The sequence below is a fragment of the Neomonachus schauinslandi genome, chromosome 9, assembly GCF_002201575.2.
Source record: "Neomonachus schauinslandi chromosome 9, ASM220157v2, whole genome shotgun sequence".
NCBI lineage: Eukaryota > Metazoa > Chordata > Mammalia > Carnivora > Phocidae > Neomonachus > Neomonachus schauinslandi.
The window spans coordinates 106,713,944-106,738,465 of NC_058411.1; the positions used below are offsets into that span (position 1 = coordinate 106,713,944).

Sequence of the window (24,522 nt, forward strand, 5' to 3'; positions counted from 1 at the left end):
AACCGGGTTTGCCCTGGGCTTCTCTGCTCACCCACATGCCCCTTCTCAGCCTCAGTTTGCCCCATCCGTGAGATGGGAGAGCACACTGGAGACTGTGGTGGTGTGGGCACTGCCTCATGCTGGAGGAACACAGAAAAAGCTAGTCCTGTATGTGTTAGGATGCAGTTGCTGGGAAAGGGGAGAGAATTCAGACCAGTTAGTTCCATCTCTGTAAAAAGAATTGGAATACGTGGCCATGAAGTCATGGGCTTTGGGGCTTAGAATCCTGACTCAGCTACTTCCTAGCTAAGCTATTAGACCCGAAAGCCTTGGTTTTCTTATTTATAAACTAGAGGTAATAAATCCTATCTGAAAAGGTTGTTACAAGAACAATTTCTTACACCTGTTGAGCCCATCCCATGGGCCAGGGACTGTTCCATGTCTTAATGGAATGCTCACTGCAACCCTATGAAACAGGGGCTGTCCCGTGCTACAGAGGAGGAAACTGAATCACAGGACAGGTAGGTAACTTACCCAAAGCCACACAACTGGAAAGTGATAGAACCAAAAGAAACCTGGATGATGTGGGTCAAAAGGTCAGTAGTCATTGACATATGCTAAGCCTCGGTCAGCAACATGGCCTGGGTCATCTGCCCCACTGAATACGTTGACTTGGCAATCTGCAGCGGGCAGGGAGGGACAGCAGCAAAGGGAGCTACTGGAGGTCAGAGAACCTTCTGGATCACTCAAACAGTACAGACAGATATGCAGACAAGGTTCCTGTTCTCAGGAGCTGTGTGGGCCAGTCGGGGAGACCAACAATAAACAAGGGAACAAAGTAGTCATTAAGATTATTTCAGACAGTGAGTGCTGTGGAAAAAAAAAAAAAGCCCAGCTCAGTGATGTGATAGAGACTTGGGAGGGATATATTAGATAAGATGGTTAAGAAAGACCTCTCTGAAAACTTGATGGGAAGGAGCCAGTTATGTAAAGACCACAGGGAAGAATGTCTTTGCAAGAGGGAACAGCATGTGTTAAGGCCTGAGGCAGCAAAGAAGACCAATGTAGGGCATCGTGGGTGAGCAGGAGAGAAGAGATGCAGGAGAGATGGACAGTTAGGCAGGGGCTAGATGACCCAGAACCTGGAGATCATACGAAGGAGTGTGAGTTTTTACCTAGGTGCAGTGGAAGCCATTCAGGCTCAAGGTTGCCTCTTACTTGAGCTAAGCCAAGAAATACACATGATAACACATCCCTTAGAAAAGCTGAGACAGGATTTGACCTTGAGAAGCAGGTTATCTTGTCCACATTTGGACCATGGCTCATTTGCTGGCATATTTGCTTATCTGCAAATGGGCAACAGGGCCTCTCTCTGGTCAGGGCAAAGTGGGGGTGGCTGTGAAGAGTGTGGTAGATTTGTTTCATGCAGTGAGGGGGATGTGTTCTCTGAAAGAAATTGCAGCACTTTGCATAAAGGCGGGAGTGGGCCAGAGCCAGGAGCACTAACAAGAAACGCAGTCCTGTGGTTGCCCCTACTTTTGGTATACTACTGGGTGGCCCCACTTCCTTTGAGAACAAAGAGCAAGGTTATCTCTGAGCTAGCTATGATTTGATGCCCCTGGGCCAGAAACAAATATGAACTCACCGGAGAGATCGTTCCAAGGTGGTTGGAGGGCTCAATAAAGAAATCCCTGACAGTTTTCCTGCTAATAAAAAGGTTGTGTTTATTACAGATAACCATTATAGGGAACTGGATAGGGACCAAGAAGGTAAAGTAAAAACGTTTAGAATCATTAGTTTTTGTATTCGTTTTCTACTGTTGCTTAAGAAATTACCCCAGAACTTAGCTGGGGAGATCTGGCTCAGGATCTCTCAGGAGGTTGCTCAGAGGCTTTCAGCTGGGCTGCAGTCATCTGAAGGCTCAACTGGGGCACATAGGTTTCCAAGCTCACTCACATAGCTGTTGGCTGGAGGCCCTAATTCCTTGCCACCCGGGTCCCTCCATAGGCTAAATGTCCTCACTCATGGCAGCTGGCTTCCCCTGAGTGGCAATCCAAGAGAGGAAGGGCCCCAGGCAGAGACCACAAGCTTTTATAGCTCTCACCACATCCCATTAGCATCACAGAGCAAAACCCTGGTAAAACTTGGGAGGGGACTACATGAGGTGTGTCTGCCAGGAGGTGGAGATTGCAGGGGGCCACCTTGGAGGCTGCCTCACACACATCCCAGAGTTAAAGTGCTTTACAGTGATAGGTAGTGTTCTGAGGGGGAATGGGGACAGGGCAGGCGGATGATGCTCACTCACAGAATTCTGACTATGCCTGACTTTTTCAGAAGCCCAGGAATGTGTGATGGGGGATCCACAGGGATAGCAAATAGGGAGGGATGAAAGGACCCTACTCCACTTAGTCACTGAGTGTACCTTGGGGAAGACTTACGCGAAAAATAGTAAGATTATCTCCGGGGAAAACAGAACCACTTGGTAATTTGGAGTTGGGGTGTGTGTGTGTGTGTGTGTGTGGTGTATACTTTTGGAAGTCTTCAAGTTGTCTTCTTTGAGTATGTGTAATCATCTGACTCTCAAGAGAAGCCGCAAATGGTGCAGTGACTCAGCTTTGGAAGTGAGAAGGAAAGGCACCACTAGAACCAGAAAGAATGCTGGTCCAGAAAGAACAGTGGCCCGGGGAGAGGTGCAAAGGGAATAAGATCGATCAAGGCAACAAACCAGGTTCTGAGGTGGGGACCTGCCACCCATGAACCCGTCCTCCCTGCTCCCCACCGAATGGCCAGGCATTCTGGGACCACAGGTGGAATGTGAGCTCAGTGACCTGTGGCTTGAGTCAGATGCACTTAGTGGAAGGTGTCGGGGTCGCCTGATTGACGATGAGCTCAGGTAGAGGTGGGTGAGGAGCAGCTAGGAGAACCCAAACTCCAAAGGAAAGGGACTAAGAACAGGCTGTGGTGTGGAGGGTGGTGAAGGAGTACCCGGGAGCCATTGTGAATGCTGGAAACCCAAGCCAAGAAGTTGAGGGTGCGGTGTCCCCTCTCCTGCCCTTCCGCAGTAACCATGAAAGGGACGTTATTGGGAAGGTCAGAACTGGAAGGAGCCTTGGGATTTATCAGGGTCCATTCCCTTGTCTTATAGGTAAGGAATAAAGACCCAGAGAAGGAAAGTGTCTTGCCCAAAGTCACACAGCACTGTGGATGGCCAACTCGGACAGAGACTCCAACTCCCAAGAGCTGGCAAATAAAAAAGTGGTTGACTTTGTGTGACTCCAGAAGCAGAGCTAGGCACTTACGGCAAGACACACAAGGAGGTGAATTTTCATCTCAATATAAAGAAGTATTTTCTAGCGAATTGAGCACAATAGTGAGCTACAGTTGACTGGGAGCATTCGAGTCAGCTGGAATGTGAGTCGGGAACCCCAACCTTAGGAAGAGCTGGTCTGTGGAATTTCCTCCCACACTCTACAGAGTTCTGGGTGCGGCTGAGAGCAGTGCAGCCACCGCCCTCTGCTGGTGGAATCGCAGTAGCACAGCTTCCCTGCTTGGCCACTACACTGTCCTCGGCCCCGCAAGGCTTTCCAGATGGGAAGCAACCCTTTGCGATCTGAGAGCTCCCTGCTGGAGCTTCCAGAGACGAAGTGGGGGGTATCCCCTGCACATATGTGCCATAAGGCAGGAGAGGTAGGCAGAATGCCCCACCAGTGTCTGTAAGCTGGGAATGAACCCCGTGAACCATCCTCAGGTGACCCCTTACTGCCCCCTTCCCACAAGCAGAGCCTCCAGAACTGACGGCCAGGGTGGGGGGAAGGGGGGTACTGGGCACTGAACCTGAGTGTCTGCAGACCTGGGTGTGGCCCTGGGCATAGCCGTTGTTCACGGACTCACAGGGTGACTTGAGCAAGTGCCCTCCCTTCTCTGGGTTTCATACTGATGGTGGGGTGGAGAGGCAGGGACTCTGGCCACCAGAGAGGCTCATCGGTAGGAGCTCTTCTGTGGGACACAGCGTGAAGATCACTAAACTCGGGGATGGTCAATGACCTCATCAGCCAAAGTCTGAGGTTAAGAGTTTGCACTGACCCCGGCCACTTCATTCATTCTCATCTCCCCTTCTCCACACTTCCAACCAGTATGCTTAGTTCTTTCCCCTCAGATCTGCCTCAAGGAAAGTTCCCAAAGCGCACTCAGATGAGTTGTCAGTGACCAACAACATCTCCCACCACTATGCACTCCTCAGTAGTATTTATATGTTAAAAGCAGCAAGGTGTAGTACCAAAGGAATGAATCCCTAATGGTGGAGTTTCAGGTATGAGTCAACTTAAGGGTCAGTGATCTTTTTATAAACCGGTAAGATTTTAGAGTTAAGAAAGCTTCCCCCTTCCTTTTGTGCTGGTCAGACCACAGGCTGGAAGTACAGTATTGTTCTCCGCTCTATGAGCCATACATTAATTGGGAAATAGAGCAGAAGGTAATCTGAAGAAGGCAGCCATGATGGCAGAAATACTTCTGATCCAGCAGGAACTGGACTGTTTGTACCCCCCACCTTCCATGTGCTCTGGATTCCCCTTCCAATGTCTGCCTTCTGCTTTGCTGTCATTCCTTTATGAGGCTTTCACAGTACCTGGAGGAAAACAAGCTTGTGTTAATTCTCCTTCTTCAGCCCATCCAGCCTCTGCTTGGGCCTGCAAATCTGTCCCTTCCTCGAGCTGATTTTCCCAGGGAAAGAGTACATTTCTGAGGGCAGGAATAGCACTTTCTAGACACAGGAGAGATGCCTTGGTGTCTGAAAAGAGGTGGGGCTCGGGGGAAGGTGTGAAGTCCGAGGTCCTGCTTTCAGCTCTGCTACTTTTTTGCTTTGTGACCTTGAACAAGTCAATGAAACTTTCTAGGCCTCCGTTCTCTCATCTCTAAAATTAGGAAACTAGTACCTCCCCCAGGGGAGAGGGGAGAACTCAGGTACCATGTTTATAAATGTGTTTGCAAACCATAAAACCAATATCACTAATAGAATTATACACTTAGATCCATCCAGCTCCTGCAAGACAGCTTTGAATCCTGCCTCCCATGTCACCTTAGACAAGTCATTTATAAAAGGGAAATAACAAGTTAACACATACTTAAAGTACTTAGAAAACACAAACTCAGTAGGTGCTCATTAAATGTGAGTTATGACTACATCTCCTGGAAGAGAGAATTCATTCAGTCAACCAATTTTTGCTGAGCACCTACTATGTGCCGGGTACTGTTGGAAGAACTAGGGACCCAACAGGAAACAAAACAGATAAAAATCCTGGCCTTCCTGGGGCCCATGGTCCAGTGCAGGAGACAGACAATAGAGTAGGTTGTTGAGTATAATAGAAGGTAATGCTAGGAAAAAAATTAGAGAAAGGGACAGGAATGGGGGAGGGTGAAGTGGTAGTAACAACTTTCAATGCAGTGGTCAGGTACTCTGATTGGCTCAATTTGAATTAGATGTTCATCCTGGTCCAATCAGCTGTATATGAAGGAGGGGGTGTGAATCCAAATCTGATTGGCTCAGCTTTAATTAATGTTCATTCTGATCCAATCAGCTGTGTGTGTGTGTCTGTCTGTCTGTCTGTCTGTCTGGGGAGTGGCCAACGTGGCTACAAGCCTCCCCATCTATGGATAAGGGCCATAATTAGGGAGTCACTGTGAGCTGCACAGACACTCCAAGGGAGGACCCCTGAATTCAAGCAGTATGTTCTCTTCCTGGCCTGCCTTGGCTTTCGACTTCCTAGGACCAATCTAGCTGGAGGTCTTTTTCTTCAGCTGTCAGGATTAGGGAGACAGAGGTTAAGGGGACCACTTGAATAGCAAGGATAAATGCCCCCTTGTACCCCAGGTGCCGCTGTCCCTTTCTGACTGAGGCTTACTGTGTACGTGACATCCCCAGGAGAGCTACTTAGCATGCATGCTGCTGGCTGCTAGCTCATGCTGCAACCCTGGGTAGGTTAGAGCCCCCTTCCCACCCAGGCTGAGCCAGGCATGGCCTCGGGCTCCGCGGTACAGGGTGTGGGCTCTGGCGGACGAGAAAGCCCCAATTTCTGTGCTGATGGGAGCCCTCTCTTCCTTCTCTCACCCAGAGCCCCCAGAAGGTGGCCTTGGGGGCCAGGGGACAACCAACGGATGGGGTCCCAGGGATTGGCAGGTGGGCAGCCAGGACCGAGCTCAGAGGAGCTGCCCACACTGTGTCCTATGGGGGTCCCCAGACACGCAGGCACTGCACTCCCAGCCCCCAGCCTTCACGGCTACATCTGTTGCTGTTCAACATAGACCAGGCCTCATGTCCCATTTATTGTTTGAGAATTAGAGTAGCCCCAGGTCACGGGAAAGATAATGGATCTGGCTAGAGGCCCGGTAGCAGGCCTACCAGGGGATGTGCTCCCCGCCCCACCCCCTCTGGCAGCCCAGCTCTGCTCCTCGTCGGTAAGAGCCAGTCCCTGACCAGGCCCTATGCGCGGATAAGGGAGGGTATGGATCTTTTGCAAAAGGTCACCTGCTTCGCACTCATACATCCATTCAATAAAAACTTATTGAGAGTCTATCCTATTCTCAGCACTGTGCCAGGTAGCCGTGACCAAAACAGAATGTCATGGAGCTCACATTCAAAGGGTTGTGGCGGGGTGGGGGTGGGGGGTGGATTTCCATTCTAGGCGGCCAGTGCCAAGCCCAGGGAGGGTCCCTGTCTGTGTTGGATGAGCAAATGGGTGGAGGTTCAATTTATAACCACAGTCAGTCAGAGCTGGAAGGGCCCCGATGTCTCAGCTCCGTCCCACAGACACTTCTGAGCACCTGTGCAGGGGCTGTGCTGGGCTGGGTTTGCAGCTTGGGTTAGGCGCCTGTCCCACCCGTGGAGAGCGCACCGATGGACGGAAGAGAGGCAGCCCAGAGGCACTGAGCGGAGTGGGGGGGGGCGGTGGTCCTGGGTGCAGAACACAGGGGCAGGTGGGGACACGGACCCCTATTTTGTAGATAATAATGATAAGTGAGGTTTATTGAGTGCGTATTTGGTGCCAGGGCTGTGCGGAGGGGCTTATGTTTATTGTCTCCTGAAGGAAACTGAAGTCCCGGGAGGAAGGGACTTGCTCACTCATTGGTGTGCGCAGAGCCAGAGCCAGATACTAGCTCCAGGAGCCCGGAGGGCATGCGGTACATCCCTTCACCCACCACCCAGCCGCCGAGGACCATCCGGCTTCAGCAGATACAGTGAGAGAAGGCTTGAGATGGGGTGGGGGCGGCATCTAAGAAGTGAGTTGCTCACCTTCCATTTAAAGGGGGCTTTCAAGGCCATTGATGTCCCAGGGTCATTGCCTCTGAGGTGGCGCAGCCTCTTAGATATCCCTGATGGCCTCTTAGATATCCCTGATGGACCGAGGCCAAGGGGTGAGCCACAGGTCCCCCGCCCTGCCTTCGGGTTCCGCAGCTTCCATGTGGACAGTGCCAGCCTGGGGCTGAGACTTGGCCATGAAGATGTCAGGCATTGGGTCCCTGCAGAGTCTGCATGCTCTTGATGGATGGTGGGCTCTCTCGGGGGAAAATTCCAAAGAGACGAAGCAGAGGAGTGGCCCAGCTCTGGGGAGTGTGAACAGTGCCCTACGATCCCCTCCCACTGCTGACAAAAGCAGCATCTGGGCAACTGGCAGCATGTGGTTGGGGGATTATTTGATCCTGAATATAGACTGACATTGTGTTTAGGGCCAGAGGGCATAAGAAGCATGTTTTATACTTTGTAGGTTTCCTTGGGTCCCATACTCTGCTGAGAACCCTCCATGATTGTCTCATCTAAGATGAAGGTGCTGATGGCGCGCCTGGCTGGCTCAGTTGGTTGAGCATCCAACACTTCATCTCAGGTCTTGATCTCGGGGTCGTGAGTTCAAGCCCTGTGTTGGGCTCCATGTTGAGTGTGGAGCCTATATTAAAAAAAAAAAAAAAACAATGAGGGTGCTGATAATCTCTTGGGGAAGACAACCAACATCCATGAAAGAAAGCAAACAATACAAGGTAATGCTAAATTGAGAAGCAGGGCAGCATCGAGGTTAGAGAACCACAGAAGACTATACACCTTGTGAATGGTACCTCCTTTGAGTTGTGCAGTGCACAACCCATGCAACTATACAGGAGATCTGATTTGGCCCAGAGTTTGTAACATTATTCTCACTCAGACAGTTTATAGCACTCAGTAAAAATTTACTGAGATCCTGTCATTGGTCGGGCACAATTGCAGGCATTCAGGTTACAGCAGAGACCAAGACCAAGCACCAGGCCTTGCGTAACTTACGTCCTAATTCAGAAGTCATGCAGACTGAGGCTTGAGTCCTGGCCTTGCCACTGTATTAATTAATCTCTCTGAGCTTTGGTTTCCTCATCTGTAAAATGGCCACAATGATGATATGTACTTCATAAGGTTCTTGTGATAATTAATTGAAATAACACTTGGTTTCAGGTGTGACACTTGGAAGGCCCTCAGGAAATGGCAGCCAACATTATCACCAGTGGTGGTTCATGGGGGGACAGGCTTGTGAAGCTGATGGAAGGGGACAGTCACAAGATGTGGAAGAGTCAAACAAGATGTCTCAGCAGGAACAGGAGTCAAGGTGGCTCCTGAAGGATGGTAGGGCTTACAGAGGGTCCAGAACAGATTCTTCTAAGGATGGGTGTCCTGAGGAATGTGGGGATGGGCAGTGAGGCAGTCATGGGCCAGTGGGGAGTCCTCTGATTTGGGGACCATATTTTCCCCAACCAAGGGTCAGGACACCCATGATCCAGCAAAGAAGTTCTGTGTTTCTTCCAGATGTGAGAAGCAGTCTGAGATAAGGTGTGGTCATCAAAATTTTGGAATTTCAGGAGATTTCTGTGTTTTATTAGAACCTGAGACATAACGTTTAACATAGGGCCTGTCTCTTGACAGATCTGAGAAGTATGACCCCAATAGAGCTGGACAAACTGGTGAGTAAGGTTAGGGGAGGGCAGGTGGATCAGGATGTGAGCCCCCAAAAGCCAAGCAGATAGCTTGAGGAGGTAGGGACAAGGCAGATGCCTCAGTCAGGATTCCTGGTTACTAACAACAGAGGTCACCCTGGTCCTCGTAAGCAGACAGGGATTGGGGGCCTTCACGGATTCAAGGGGCTGGGGGCGGTGAAGGGCCAGACTTGGAACACAGAGAAGCACTAAGTCAGCCCTGAGGGCCCAGAGCAGGAAGTTAAGTCAGTCGTTGGCCATCTTGGGTGGGAAGTATTGGCCATGTCCAGTCAGGCGTCCCTCCTTGGCCCCCAGAGAACTCTGGGTTGGAGGAGCCCCACTTCAGCTCTTGTGATGCAAGGTGAGGAGCTGCATCCCATCAGTTCCCCAAATCAGGAAAGGAACTTGGATATCCAACAGCCCAAATTCCTACAAATGGTTATACCCATGGAAGGTTCCGGAGGGGCTGTACAATGAGAGTGATAATTATGGAATGCTGACCTCACACTGGGGTTCCGGAGGAGCCAAGCACCCAGGAGACCAATTGGAAGGCTGCTGGAGCACCTGGGGGGGTAGGGGGGTGTGGGCACAGTGGGTCTGGAAGGGGCAGATGTGAAGGCATTTGTGGGGATTAACTTACCAGAGGCCTCAGGCGTCCTCTCTGAGTGCTGAGAGCTGCCCCGCATCTCTGGGGCTTGGCGAACAGCTGTCAGGGCTCTAGAGGGTCACGTGGCCCGGGGCAGACATTCAGACGTCCTCTTGCTGATCGCCAAGAAGGAGTGCGGGGCTCAGGCAGGAGGCAGTGAGCCATTAGCAAAGCCTGCTGTAGAGACAGGAGCCCCGGGGTGACAGGTGTACCATGGGTTTGTTATCTGGGGCCCTCCAGAATGCCCCCACTGTTCTGAAGGAGAGACTGAGGCCCAGAGAGGCGGGAACTTGTCCCAGGCTACCAGCCAGTGAGCAGCAGGAGTGACATAAGTCCAAGTGCGCTGACCCCCAGGCTACTGGCCTTCTAACTGGGATGGAGGTTCAATGGTGTCCCCCGGACCCTGGGGGGACTGGACAAAAACAGTAACCCCGAAGGAGCTTCCTTTCAAGCTGCGGGAGACATACGCAGGGGTGTCTCAGTAAGAGCCTCAGGCCAGAGGGGCTCCCTTTCTCTCTCCTTCTGTGGCCCAGGCAGCAAGTGCAAGTGATTTTTATATTCTTGGCAATATCCCTGGAAAACACAAGAAGGCCTGGGGGGTGGGGGTCTTTGTTGAGATGGCCCTTGGTGTATCAGGTGTTCAGGCCTCTGGGCCAGAAAGCAGAGGACTGACCCGGGAGCTGCTCCTGACCTTGACTAGGTTGCCCCTCAGGCCCATCCAGGCCTCCATCCCTCCCCAGGCTGCTCCCATTTGAGGTGGGTTTCCATTAGGGCCCTCTCTGTGGCAGGGCCCCTGGGGAGAGGCACCAACCAGGCTCTGGAAGGTGCACGCAGGATGAGGCCTGTTTGGGGCCAAGAAGTGGGGAGACATAGCAGAGCCTGTGGCCGACCCCACAGTGGCCCAGGCCATGTGTCCCCCGGGCTCCCCACCTGCCGGGAGAGCCAGGCTCTGTGGTGGGGGGCAGGAGGGAGGGCTTGGTGCTCCCCTTGACCTTGAGAGCGTGTGTGAGCACGCTTTTTCTTTCGATTTTCTGCCTGGACTAGAAATTGCTTTTCTATTCACTGTAAAACAAAATTAAGTCTTTCCCAATTTGCATAGATGCTGTCTTGTATGTTGTATTTTTGTATGTTTTATATTTTTGTCGTGTGTAATTTTTTTTGTATTTTTGCCAATTCTTTCACGGTCCCAACAGGTTACATTTAGGGGTTTCTGCCCACACACCCCTTCTCTATTGTGGGACACTGGGAAGTGATGGGGGGCCTGGGATGCTGGAGAATCTCCTTCCCTCTGCGGTCTCTCCCCACACCCTGTCCCCCATCACACTTAAGGCCTGGGATACCAGGAAACATGCTCCCTGGGCTGGGGGTCCCTGCTCCAGCCCCTCAGCTCCCTGAGTATATATAACATAGTTCTTGCTCTGCAGGAATTGCTGGGCACACCTGGGTCCCCCTGCAGCCCATTCTCCTGCATTAAACCATCAAAGGCTCCCATTGCCATGGGGTAGAGTCCAGACTCCTTCTCAAGACCAGCAACTTCCTCAACTGTGTGTCTAGGCCTTCCTCTGTGGCCTTGTCTCTCTCCACTTACTTCGCTTTCCAGATATACCCGGGGCTTTGCAGGCGCTGGTCTTTCTGTGTCTTAAGCATCTCCCATGCTATCCCTGGCTATGTATTATCATTCCTTTGGATCTTTGGCACCTCCTCTGGGAAGGCCTTCCTAATTTCAGAGTCTCCAGTACTTTCCCTCCTCTGTGCTCCCATTACCTCCCCTTTCCCCACATTTCCCCCACCAAAGCACAGCCCACCAATTGTCTGTTTCCCCCAGTAGATTAGTAGCCGCCAAGGGCACCCCCCCCCCCCCCCCCCCGCCAGGACATCCCATTAGATTTGTCAGTTTGGAGTTTTCTTATCTTCTTTATGTATTTTAGCATAGGGCTTTATAAAAGGGGCCAGTAATCAGGGAACTGCAGAGACAGGCATGAACTCTGAGGTCCCAGGAAGCCCCCTCCCCAACACACACACACACACACACACACACACACACCCTCACTGTCACTCAACATCTTCCTATCCCAGACCCAGGGAGCTTCTTATCTCTTCTCATGGGGTCTGCAAAAGGATACTGCCTAGGACCGTGGACAAAGGTGGCCCCATCACCTGTTCTTCCTGGAGCCTGGAAGAAGTGAGTGTGTCTCCCAGAGCTGAAATACCCGAAGAAACAGGATTCCTCTCAGCTGTTCCCCAAACAACACCTTCTCTCCAGCCCCCCAACCCTCCCACCCCCGCTGAGCCTTTTCCCACTCCCTCTGCCCATGCACACATACACACATACAAATACACCAGGGATCTTAACTGGAAAAGTCAGCAAACCCTTTTCATCTTGAAAAACACAAAGATGAAAGAATGAGGGGAAAATCACAACAGGAAGTCGTGGGGTTAGGAGGCTTTCTGAGGTCCCGCCATGTGCTGGTCTCCGTCTGGATGTCTAACTTGAGAGCATTCACAGCCCCTTTCCCACACTCTGCCCTTTGACTCCGCATCTACCCCTGAAGCTCAGCCCCAGATGTAGTTTCTCAAGGTCACAAGAGAGATTCCAGAATTATCTCCCAGCACAGGGATGGGAGAGAGCATTTGTCTAGTCTTTGGATGATATTTTCTAGGTGTTAGGGATGGGAAGGGGAGTCCAGGCTAAGGGAACAGCATGAGCAAAGGCCCAGAGGTGGGAAATTGGGTGGCAGTCATTCACCTAGCTTGAGCTCTTGCTACGAGCTGGGCCCTGAATGAGGTCCCAGCCATGCCTTTATCAAGGTCACTGACCTCATGGTGCTCACAGCCTTGTGGCAGGGATGAACCAGGAACAAAAGTCATCTAGGTAGCAGGAGCATTGGAGGCGGGGGCACGGAGGTGTGTGCAAAGCCATGGTGTGGCATCAGCAGTGGGGTGAGGGATTCTGTCGAAGCAGGACCAAGCTGGACTACAACGGCTCTGATGTCTGAATAAGGAGTTCAGCTTTTCAAATCTAAGCAATAGGGAGCCATTGAATCTTATGGAGTGGGGGAGTTACTGCAGCAGAGGTGGACTCTAGGTGACAGTACAGAAGATGAATCGAGGAAAGAATTGAAGAGGGCGGACACTAGAGGCAAACGGACAAATCGGGGACCCACTTCAGGAATCCCGCAGAGCAATCCTGCAAGCTCTAGCATGAGTAAAGCCCTCCATCCAAAATAGATCTCCTCCCAGACTGCCTGAGAGTCTGAAAACCCAGGAGAGTTACCTGGGGGCCAGAAGGCTCTCTAAAGGCTCCTGTCGGTACCCGCATAGATGAACTTCAAGCAGGAACAGACTGACCCGTTATCCCCCAGTGTCCTCCTTAGAAGGCTTTTGTTTATTGGACTAACTGGCCGAGGAGATCAGGGCCCGAACTATGGGACATGAGACTGGTGCATTCTGATCGGGATGGAGGAGGGAAGGAGCAGAGTCAGAGGCCTGGACACAAATGGCCACGTGGGTCGTGTGTGCACATGTGTATAAATGTCTATGCACGAGCAAGTGTGTTGGGGACTGTCACTGGCAAATCGGGTATACTCTGGGGGGGCTCCCGCACTTGGGGTGAGGGACACACCGAGTTTAGGAGTTTTACCTGCGCTGAGAAAGCCATCGTGGCACTCAGGGCCCCGAACCTGCACAGACGTCCTGGCTATCATTTCAGGTGTGGTGACCAGGAACGACTGTCTTCCTTTGTCCAGTCGCACCTTCCCTGAGCGATGCTCATTGAGTTACACATACGTGGAACTGCTTTGTGGAGTGTCAAGGGCTGTGAGTTGAGGACCAGGCTTCCGTCAGGCCCAGGGCCGTGACACAGGGGCCTTGAGAAGGACTACGCTTCCCATTTTATGATGACTCTCTCTCTGTTAGTATCATCTTCCATCTGGAGGAGAGAGAAGACTGCAAGCAGCCGAATGGGGTGGTCTGGGGGGCATGGGACAGCGCAGAGCACGAGCGTGATGACCGGGTGGCCAAAAATGGCTCCCCCCACCAAAGCTCGGAACACCACCATTAGAACTCCCAAACTTCGTTGCCCATTGGAATACTTGGGGATCTTGAAAAAATACTGATGTCTGTCTGGCTCCCCGGTCCCAGTCATGGCGATTAAATCAAGAGGGGCGCAACCAGGGCATTGGATTTTTTTAAACTTCCCAGGTGATTCTAAAATGTAGCCAAGTTTGAGAATCACCGGGGAGAAGGGAGAGACTGTGTGAGGGAATGGGGTTCTCCGAGAGCAAGTTCAGAGTTGCCAGCCAGCCAGTCCTGAGAAACTCCCGAGAACTTCTGAGGTCCTACTTGTGATCGATGACCACTTTTCTCCCGCATTAGCAAGTGTCTCACCTCCGGTGGGAGACAGGAAGTGGCAGAGCAGAGGGGCCTCCAGCCTCCTAGCTCCTCACCTTCAGCATGGCAGCCCAGGAGCTCAGTCTTCTTATCCCTAAAATGGATTGGTCCTGGAGGGTTAGAAGCATTTTGTGAAGCTTTGTAGGGTTGTTAACAAGATTTAAATAAAATAACATACATAAATTGCTCAGCACGAGGCTTGGGGGCTTGTGAGCACTTGTCCACTGATCTGTTCTTGCCATCTTTGTCATCGTCATTGTCATCATGAGTATGGCCATCCCGCGTCTTTCCGATCACTGTCTTGATGTGACTCTGCACATTCTGTCCTGGTACCAGAGGCAAGGGGCTCTGGCTGCAGCCCAGCCTGGCTTCATACGGTTAAAAGGGCAGCCATGAAGAAGCAGGAAAGGTGATAGCCCAGAGTGTAGGAATCTGGGAAACCCCGAGAGACCAGGGGCCATGTACAAGGTCACTCGGCCGCTGAGGTGAATTCCGGCCTGGCAACCCTCCCTCCAGCTCAGAGTCTGTCCTTGCAGCCCTGAGCTGATTCCCCAGGTAAGAAATGTTTTGCTTCTGTGTACAAAATTCAGCTTTGCCACAGCGGGAAATTCTAAGAGGCTGAAGCTGCAGTGCGGGTTGTTTTGAAACTCTCTGATCCTCAGTCAGTTCACTGGGTTCAGATAGAGCCTCGACGGAGGCCCAGGGCAGCCGCCGCTCCCCTGGGCCGCCTTTCCCAGGGAGGGCCTGGCCTTGGCACACTCAGAAACCTGCTTGCAGTCAATTATACAATTTTATTCCATTTCAGGGAGCTTGTTTTCCCCCAAACCATTCGTGGGGTAACAAGGGAGTAGAGAAGCTGTGTGAGCAAACATACTTATGTTCCCCCCCGCAAAGCTCTGAAACCTAAACATCTGGTGGACACCAGTCTGCCCCTCACTTCTTTAGGACCTCCTTGACCAGAGCCAGAGAGGAATATCTTTCAGTCAGAGCTGCAGAATGGGCATGTGTGTATTTTTAATAACATCTATCTTTGGGGGCGCCTGGGTGGCTCAGTCGTTCAGCGTCTGCCTTCGGCTCAGGTCATGATCCCAGGGTCCTGGGATCGAGTCCCGCATCGGGCTCCTTGCTCAGCGGGAAGCCTGCTTCTCCCTCTCCCACTCCCCCTGCTTGTATTCCCTCTATTGCTGTCTCTCTGTGTCTGTCAAATAAATAAATTTTTAAAAAAACATCTATCTTTGGGATACAAATTGTAAATGTTCATCGTGGAAGAATTGGAAACCGTGAAAATCCAACTAGCCGGAGATCACCGCTCTTAACGTCTTGACGTATTTTCTCACAGACTATGTGTTTTTTTAATAGATAGGGATCATTTTATGTGCATAGCTTGCTTCTGACTATTTCACTAAACATTAGCTCTTGAGCAATTCTCCAGTCATTAAGTATTCTTTGAAAATACAATTTTCAGTGACCTCATAATATTCTGTAATATCGGTGTACCATAATTCATTTTGGCGCTGTCCCCTTGTTGGGCGTTTATTATATTGTTCTCTATTATAAATAACACAGCAGTGAATGTCTTCCCGTGCTTCTCTGTGGATCGCCCTGGGATAAGTTCCCCAAGTGGAATTATTGGCCAAAGGCTATGAACCTTTTAAAAGTCCTTGAGAAACTAGATCAAATGCACTTGCAGGAAGGTCCAGAGAGGCCGGTGTCCCAATCTCTACCAAAGTTGCCTTCTGGTAGACAAGGTATTTTTGAGATATGACCGGACCCCCAGCACTGGGCTTCTCCTTGAGAAGGCTCAGGGTATGAAACAGCGGCTCCCCAACATTTGATGTTGCAGGTTTGTCTCACTGAAGGGGGTTTGGATTTGTCCTTTGAGGCCTCCAGGCTAAGGCCCACACCAACAGCACGAAGATTTCTGTCGGGATTCTAGACACCAAGGAATGGGCTTCCCCACCCCACCCCAGGCAGCAGGATCTCTGCCCCAGCTCTGTTGAGGCTGAAGCTGTCTTTGAGGTTCAAGGACCAGATGGCAGGATAGACCCCAGGACCCCTGACACCCTACCACTGGGGCACTGTGAACTGACCGTCTCTGCAGTGATCCTAACCTTATGAAACACTGACAAACCTTGACTCTGCTCCCTGGACACGTTCTACACCTCTGCTCCCTCGGCTGTAAGATGAAGCTGTTATGAGGATGAAGTCTGATTACATTAATGATGGCTGTTAGTGTCGCTGTGTGAATTAGGAGGAGAGTGAGTGAGAGAAGGCGGTGTTGCATAGAAGTTATGGACCAGATCCGGATTTGGTCTCAAGTCACACCCCCATACAGAAAATGGAATAGAAAACAGAGGCATCTGGGGGTCTGGGGAAAGGATTGTTCATATTTTTTTTTAAATACAGAACAAGCTTCCTTTAGAACATCTGGCACCTGCATTTTATTTCTTTGTTCTTTAATTTTTATGCCTCTCAAAGCAGTAATGGTCCAGAGCTCACACTGCCTAGTGATGCTACAAGGCCTACAGCCTAAGTGATATGCTGCAGTCTGCTCGTACCAGCTCAGGAGAGCCTGCCGCTACATTCTTAGGACTTCTGCAAGTCGACTGGTACACATTATTAATTATTGGTACACAGTATTAATTATTAAAAATTAGTTATGCAAACTTGCAATTAAATAAATTACATCAAAAACAAAGGTACTAAATGTTAACAATTCGTCACTCCCTAGTTACTTGACTACTCTCTGTGCTCTCCGGGTGACTGGTGTCTATGATATCCATGGTAGAAATCTCACATGACTGTGGACTGTTGGGAGTCTCTCCTGACTCTACTGTTGCTGACAGCAACCTGGTAGATCAAAGTTAGCATGGTGGGAACATTTACACCACTGAAATTGGCAAATGCTCCAAATGGGGCCTTTTTTTCCTGGAAACCCAGTTAAACAGTTACCAGCCCACCACTGCCTGTAACTTCAGTCCCTCCCCCACTTGCCTACAATCCCCAAAGGGAGTTCTGTTCATGGATTTTAGCTGTTTCCTATTGCACTTATCCCCATATTTCTTAATTACATGCTTTCATCGCCATGTCTAGATTTTTAAAATCTTAGACATTGTATGTTGACTTCCTATTATGGAAGATGAGGATCTGGCTCTCTTCCAGCTCAGTCTCCCCTCTTACTACACACACACACACACACACACACACACACACACACACATTCCCTACCTCTGTGCTCCCAGTATGTTATAGTATAACTCTTGTTTCAATAAATATTCAAGATTTACGTTATTACAGCTATGTAAATATTGTACATATATCATTATCACTGTGATTTACATTAGCTTTCTTACACAACCTTTTTCCTGGAGTTAATAATTACATTTTTTTATTTACTTGATTTCTCCATAGAACAGTGGTTTTCAGATGTTTTTTCTTAGTAGTGGAACTTGTCTTTCAAACAAAATGTTATGTGAAACCTTACCGTATAAAATAGGAAAAGCAGAGTTGCCAGGTCGAAAGGGAGTTCTTCCCTTGAGGGCTGCCATGTACAGCTAAGTAGGTTGTGCACTGCACAACTACAGAGGTCATCGTTCACAGAAGCAACAGTGTGATTTAGTCACGACAATCGTAATTCCCCACCCTACTGGGGAATGCATCCATTGTGTAAGGCAAGGTCCGCCTGGGAGTATACATTACATCAGGATCATTCTCGGCTTTAAAAAGACTTATTCCCTTCCCAATATAGGGCTCTGACCTCACTCCATTCTGAATAGGTTCCAGCGATGTTGCTTAACCTGTCCCTCTAGGCTTCGGTCCAGAAGCTGCTCTTAGCTGATGGCCACCTATTGACTGATTCAGTGCCCCTTTGGATATGCCTGGGCTGGGCTGGGTGCCAAAAGCGTAATGCAGACAGCTTTGCTCAGGGATCACTCAGATGCAGCCTGTGGGATCAAATGTAAGGAATGGTGCCGTCAGAGAGTGTGTGAGCTGTGGGAGCAGACAAGGCAGGGCCTATCTGCCCTTGGAAGTCAGGGCTGGAGGAGAAGGGGTGGCCCAAATGAGCAGTGGGATTCAAAAGGCTCAGCCTTGAGGGTCACCCCTAGGCAGGAACCCCTGATTTGCTTTCAGCTGGGTAAACTCGGGCAAGTGGCTTAAGCTTTCTGGGTCTTAAGTTCCTCAGACCTAAATCACAGGATGTGTGAGAGTAAAAGATCACGTGTAACCCTGACAGATGCCATGGTCACATGTGGCTCAGTCTCTGCTTAGAGTCTCATTTAAAGAAACAGTCAAACAGCCCAAAAGTAATTGAAAAGGTATCCCCGTTCTAACTGCATCCCCCATAGAATGGCAAAGGGAATCCCATTCCTAACTGCTGGTGGTGCCCCCCAGATCTCCTTTGCCTCCATTCTGTAATTTTCCCACAATGCATGGTGTCCGTGAAGCTCCCCTTTGTACACCTCTGATACTTTTCCCCCCCCCTCCCTTTCGTTGCCTCATTTCTCACCCTCTGTACCATTGCCATTTAATCTTGGATCTGTTTCTTCTCTACCCATCTCGGCCACTGCTGTGTCACAAAAAGTCAAAGGGTCTGGAAATGAGCTGCTGGACGTGCGAGCAGAAAGTGGGTGGGGAGAGGTTACAGCAGGACACACTCTGAAATCACTTTTGCCCCATCATGCTGGTGAAGCATAAGGCGCATGAAGCAGAGGCTTTGCAAAAATTGATTCTCTTCTTCATTAGTCCGTTGAGGGACCTAAAGGGGGGTGAGGGACGGCCTGCCTGAGGTGCCTCCGATGACCTACCCACTATCAGCCGATGGGAAGTGACTGGGAAAATCTTCCCTATTTCCTCTGATGCCCCCAAAAACCTAGTATTAAAAAGTCCTGGGGATGGAAACACAGCTTCTGCCTGTAATTTTCCTTCCCTTCATTAAACATGGACTTCCCTTCCCTTCCCCTTCCCCCACATTCTTTGTTTCATCTTTTGTGGAATTCATTCCCTTTGAAGGACATCTTTCAGGTCATGTACCTAGCACAGATCATGTGCCAGGCTTGTAAGGAGCTGGATAATCAGAGACAAGAGACAGATTCTGTCCTCAGTTGCTTGCAGACAAATAGAAACAGGCTGCAATTGCACATGATGGTGCCTGTAATAGAAGGAAGCCTAGAATGTTATGAGCACCCAGAGGAGGAGCTCTTCACCCATTGAAGGATCAGGGAAGACTTCCTGGAGGAGGTGTTATTGTCTAATCTGTATGATAATAATACTACTAACATATATTGAGCATTCACTGTAATGATAATCTCCACACGAAGCACTTTGCTAAGCGTTAGCTCATTCAATCTTCACCAAAGGCTAAGAGGCAGATGTTATTCTCCTCATTTCAGAAATGAGGAAACTGAAGCTCATAGAACTTCACTGACTTTCCCACGGCCATGTCGCTAAAAGGTAGCAGAGCTGTAATTCAAACACAGGCCTGTGTGCCTCCATAAACTATGCTTTGAACCACAAGGCACTGTGTACAGGTGTTTAAGATGCTCACTGAACAAGCATCCACATCTGGGAGCCGCACTGTTCACAGCGTAGGCAGAGTGACACATATGACAGTGTTCATACCCAGAGACTCAGGCCTCTTTGCTGACTCCTGGAGCAGCAGGAAGGAGCCTCCTCCCCTGGAGGGTGGCGGGTGGGGGGGGGGGTGGGCACTGGGGAGAGTGCATACGTTCCTGTGTCTGGAGGTGTGAGCTGCTCACTAGGCTTTGGTTGTTCAGGCGAATAGGACCATCCTAACTTCAAACTTTTTTACTTGAGGAAGGGGTACCTTTTCCTAATTTGCACAAAGGCATCATATGGACCAACAGTGGTCCTGCCTTATCGCTCTGCTTTGTGTCCCCTGCCCCATGACCATTTGGTGTCGGGGAGGACACAGCCACGGAACAATTTGGACCAGCCTGAGGCAGGGATACAAAGGTGAATAAGACAATGGTAGGTCCTCTGGGACCTTCCAGTCCAGTTTAGAAGCCCAGAATAAAGGCTCTCCTTTCAGGGTCACCCTAGGACCATCAAACTAAACCTCTTCTCTCTCTTTCTCCTTGGCAGACTGGCAGGATTGAACCCAACTACCCCAAGGTCTGTGGTCACCAGGGCAACGTGCTGGACATCAAGTGGAACCCATTCATTGACAACATCATTGCCTCGTGCTCAGAGGACACATCGGTGAGCAGGAGGGGTGCTCCCCAACGAGGGTGGACCCCCAGGGGGCTCCTCCCTGCTCTCCCCCTGGAGGCCTCCCTTCCTAAACTCCTCTCTTTCTCCCTTCTTTGCCCTTCTTCTGTCTCCTGTTTCATCCTTCCAGCTAGCCCCAGGATGGGGAGGGAGTTAGGAAAAGGACTGAGAGAGCGAATCCATGGAATATTTGGTAGATCTCGCACCTTTAGTGTGATGTCGTTTGGAAGTGTTGATTTTGTAGGTGAGAATTAAAACACGAAGTTTAGGTATGTGATTCAGTATGTGTGTGATCTCAAGAGAAGACCGTCCTCCCTGTCCTGGGCTGGGCAGGATGCGGCTGGAGCTGGAAGGCTGCAGGGCGCAGGGGTCGGTGCGGCGAGCACAGGGGGCAGCGGGAGAGACAGCAGGTGGAGGAAATGCCCATCCTGCTCTTCAGGGTACAGGGAACTCAAGGAGGCATGCCAGCGACCACAGCCAGCTCTGTCTCTGCCTGCTGAGGTGTTGGGTGCCTGTCACCAGCCATGAGGGAGCAGACACGCTCCAACTCGGGGCTGCTTCATACCGAGTGCCGTTGGTCCTCACCGCCACGGCCACCCCCACACTGAGGGCCGGGCAAGGCCCCACACTAGGAAGTATAGGAGGGCTGCCGGCCGCCCAGGCCCCGCTCCCCCTGCTCAGCCACGGCTCATCAGGACACCAACCCACATGCTCCAGGCTGGAAGCCTCTGGCCCTCTCCCCAGGGCAGCGGGCTGGGAAGGAGAGGAGCAGTGAGCAGCTTGGTGAGGGGACGGACAGATAAGCCAGGGCTCTCAGAGTCGCTGGCCGCCCTGGCTCCACCTCTGGTCCAAATCTCTGCCAGACTGAGGGCGAGGGCGGGAGGGTCACTGACCGGGGCGGCCCTGCCCGGTTCTAGCTCAGCACCTTACTTCGGCCGGGGGTGAGTCAGGTACCTGTTGCTCCAGGGGCCCGGCTAATAAACCGGGTGTCCATGCTGTGGCTGCAGGAAAAGCCTTAGGCCCAGCGCCCACCCCGCTAGGCGAGCGGCTCTCTTCAGTTCGCACACACGGACCCCCGCACACCAACTGGGTTTGAATCTCCGCCTGCCCGCTTGCTAGCTGGGTGACTAAGGGCAGATGACTTGCCCTCTCTGGGCCTCAGTTTTGCTCCTCCGTGTAACAGCAGTGATGAGACAGGCCTTGGGCAGTTGCTGTGAGGAGGAAAAGGGGTCTGTGCCTAACACTGCGCCCGCTGGTCTCTGTCCTGCCCCGGAAACACCACTGGTAGAAGGGCAGGGACAGGCCACGCACCGAAGTGCCATGCAGAATGAAGTCACTGCACCAAGGAGGTGGTTCAGAGGGCCCTGCGCTCAGGGAGGTGGGATTCATGTTGCCAGAAGGGTAGGGGTAGGGGTGGGGAGAGATTCGAGAAACCGGGGCCCTGGAGAAGCAGGATTGCTAGCAGAAAAGGGGTGGAAGGAGGCCCGGGGGGAGGGTCTCGGTCCCCAAGCCTCTGTAACAAAATACCAGGCTGGGCGGCTTGTGAAGAGCAGGCGTTCATTGCTCCCAGTTCTGGAGGCGGAAGTCCAAGGTCAGGTGCCAGTATGGCTGGGGAGGGCCTTCTTTTTGTCCTATGCCCATGTGGCGGCCGGGGCTGGGGTCTCTTGGGAGGCTCTCTTGAGAAGGGCACTAATCCCGTTCCTGAGGGTTCCACCCTCATGACCTAGTCACCTCCCAGAGGCCTCACCTCCCAGAGGCCCCACTTCCCAATACTATCAGCTTAGGGGGCAGGATCTCAACATATGTAGGGAACACTGCGCACCCCAGGGATCAGGGAAGGGGAGTAGCAGGCCAGAGCAGGGGGTCACGGCTGGCTCTGTGGGGGAGGGCCCCGCCGCCCCACACCCCGAGTCAAACCAGCCCTGGGATGTGGCTCTGCCAAGAGGAGGGGAACACCCAGGGAGGAGCGAGGCTGCCAGGGATGGGAGACAAAGGGAAAGGACAGCAGGCCTGGGGGCACAGCTGGGAGGGCTGGCCCGGCCCCCCCCTCCCAAGCCAGAGAGAAGAAGATTAAGTCTTCGGTCAGAGAGGAACTAAGCTCTCCTTCCGCCCCCACTCAGCCCTGTCAGGTCTCCATACCCCCGGGGCCTCACGGCCAGGGAGATAACAGGCCCCCCAGGCTGGAGCAGCCCCTCCCGGAGAAGGTCCCTGAGGCCCAAGGTCCCACCGGGAGGCGGGGCACAGGGAGGGCCGGCCCCCCTCAGCACCTCACCGAAGGTCCTGGGTTTCCAGGTGAGGGAACTGAGGCACAGAGCCACACAGGCCTGGCAGTTCGGATCCAAATCCGACACTCGGTATTGACATCTCTGAGGCTTCTCTGAGCAGGATCCGGCCCAGACACCCACCGAGGGCACACGGGGGGAGGCATCCTCCGAAGCAGGGCCTGGGAGGAGTGGCACGGAAGGGGAAGGAGCCTGCAGCTCCCCAGCTCAGGTGAGGAGGCCTGTCCGCAGACCCAAGTGCCAGGCACCGTGCTCCTCTTGGGGGCTGGGGAGCTGGAGCGTAGCTGTGGAAGCGGGTCTGGCCCAGGTCCCCATGTCTCTGCCCGCCTCTGCTTGGACACTGAAGGGAGCCAGCAAGCCCTCCCTGCTCCCCCGCTCTTTTCCCATATCCCCCACCCCTGAAAAACCTCCAGGGAAATCCAGGCCCCATGCCAGCCCCTCCCCCAGAGCTGAGGAGGGCCTTAGGAGTCTGACCCCGTCCCTCCAGGGTTCCAGTGGCACATACCCAGGCCCTTTCCCAGTGGGCTCCTGTCCTGCGGGAGAGGTAGGGGCCATAACTCTCCCTGGCATCTGGCAGAATCCAGTTCTTTCCGCCGCTGGGTGATGTCACCTATTGTTGAATGGCTGTGCTTTTTATAGCTTCGGCTGCAGCTAGGGAGGGTGGTTGGCAGGCGGCAGGGAAGGGCTCTACGGGCTTCCAGCCTCATGCTCCTAAGCCTTCCCAGAGGGCCAGCAGCTGCAGAGAAAGGGAGAGGTTTCTGACATCTCAAGGAGAGGGGAAAGAGTGGTCCCAGAAGGGAGGGGGAGGCAGGCCCCTCTCCCTGGTAGGCTGAGCTCAGCAGCTTTTCCTCTGCTCCTTTATCCAAAGGCTGCCCTCCCACCCCACCCCCACCTCCCAGCAAGGATGCCCCTCCCCGAGGAGCTGGGAGTGGGATGGGGCAGGATGTCAGCCCAGCAGGGAGCAGCCAGAAGCCACCCACCACCCTGCCCTTCTCATCTACACACACACACACACACACACACACACACACACACGCGCGCGCGCGCACAAGCACACGCACACGCTAGAGAACCGATACCTCTCCGAGCTGGAAGGGAGCACCGTGCCCCTTCCAGCGATGGAAGGACAGTAGCCCGAGGGGTTGCCGGGCGGACGGAGGCCTCGGCCACAGACCTGGGACTGCAGAGCGAGTGGCAGTGTGGCTCTGTAGCTGGGCTCAGGAGTGCGCGGGCCTATAGGTTCTGCCACTTCCCAGGCCTGTGACCTTGAACCAGTTTCTTTAGCTCTCTGGGCACAAGTCGCCCTCCTGTCAAATGGAGATCGTATTGGACTCAGCATCAGAGCCAAACGAATATACAGTGTTTGGTGTTTCTTGTCTACTAAGAACTCTAGGGCCCCTGGGGAGTCAGAGAGCTGGAGTTGGAGACCCAGGGCTCTTTCCTCTGCATCTCATTCTTTGCTCTTTGAGCCCCCAGGTAGGCCTTCTGTCACTGGTTTCCAAAAAAAGACTAAGCTGAATGGTGAACCTCAAGATCCAAGAGAGAAATTCCCCACCCTTTCCAAACCAGGAGTACAGGGGTGAATCCCCATCTACCCAGCTCACCACCGGCCAGAGTCAAGGCTGGCCGGCTCCCTCCTAGTCGGGGGCTGACTCATTGCTGCTGATGTGATAGTGAGGTTTCTGGGCTGCTAGGATTCTTCCATTGGCTCATGCATTCCAAAGGGATGTGCCAGGCACTGTCCCTCGCACTGAAGGCAAAGGTGGGACTCAGAAGATCCCACCCTGTACGGAGGAGTCAGCCATCCAGCGGGATGGCCTGGCAGGTTGTCAGTGCCCCTAGAAGGGTGATGTCTAGATACCTGGCACTGCGGAGCTGCTCTTTTTTGGGGGATAGATAAGCAGGACAAAGCATGGCCTCTCCAAGGTGTCAGATTCAATCCAGGGGAGAAGGAAGGCTTTGGTCAGCCACGTAAGGTCAGGGCCTGGATTTGAACAGAGCTTGTCAGACTGCAAA

The 24,522-nt window shown here is 52.2% G+C and overlaps 1 protein-coding gene across 1 annotated transcript in view; it reads left to right on the forward strand.

Moving 5' to 3' along the window:
* The window catches only part of CORO2B (coronin 2B), a 126,488-nt gene that overhangs the window by 86,375 nt on the left and 15,591 nt on the right, over window positions 1–24,522 (forward strand). The window contains exon 3 of the mRNA XM_021693938.1: window positions 20,099–20,215. Within this exon, the coding sequence (XP_021549613.1) occupies window positions 20,099–20,215 (117 nt within the window). The remainder of the gene's footprint in view (window positions 1–20,098; window positions 20,216–24,522) is intronic.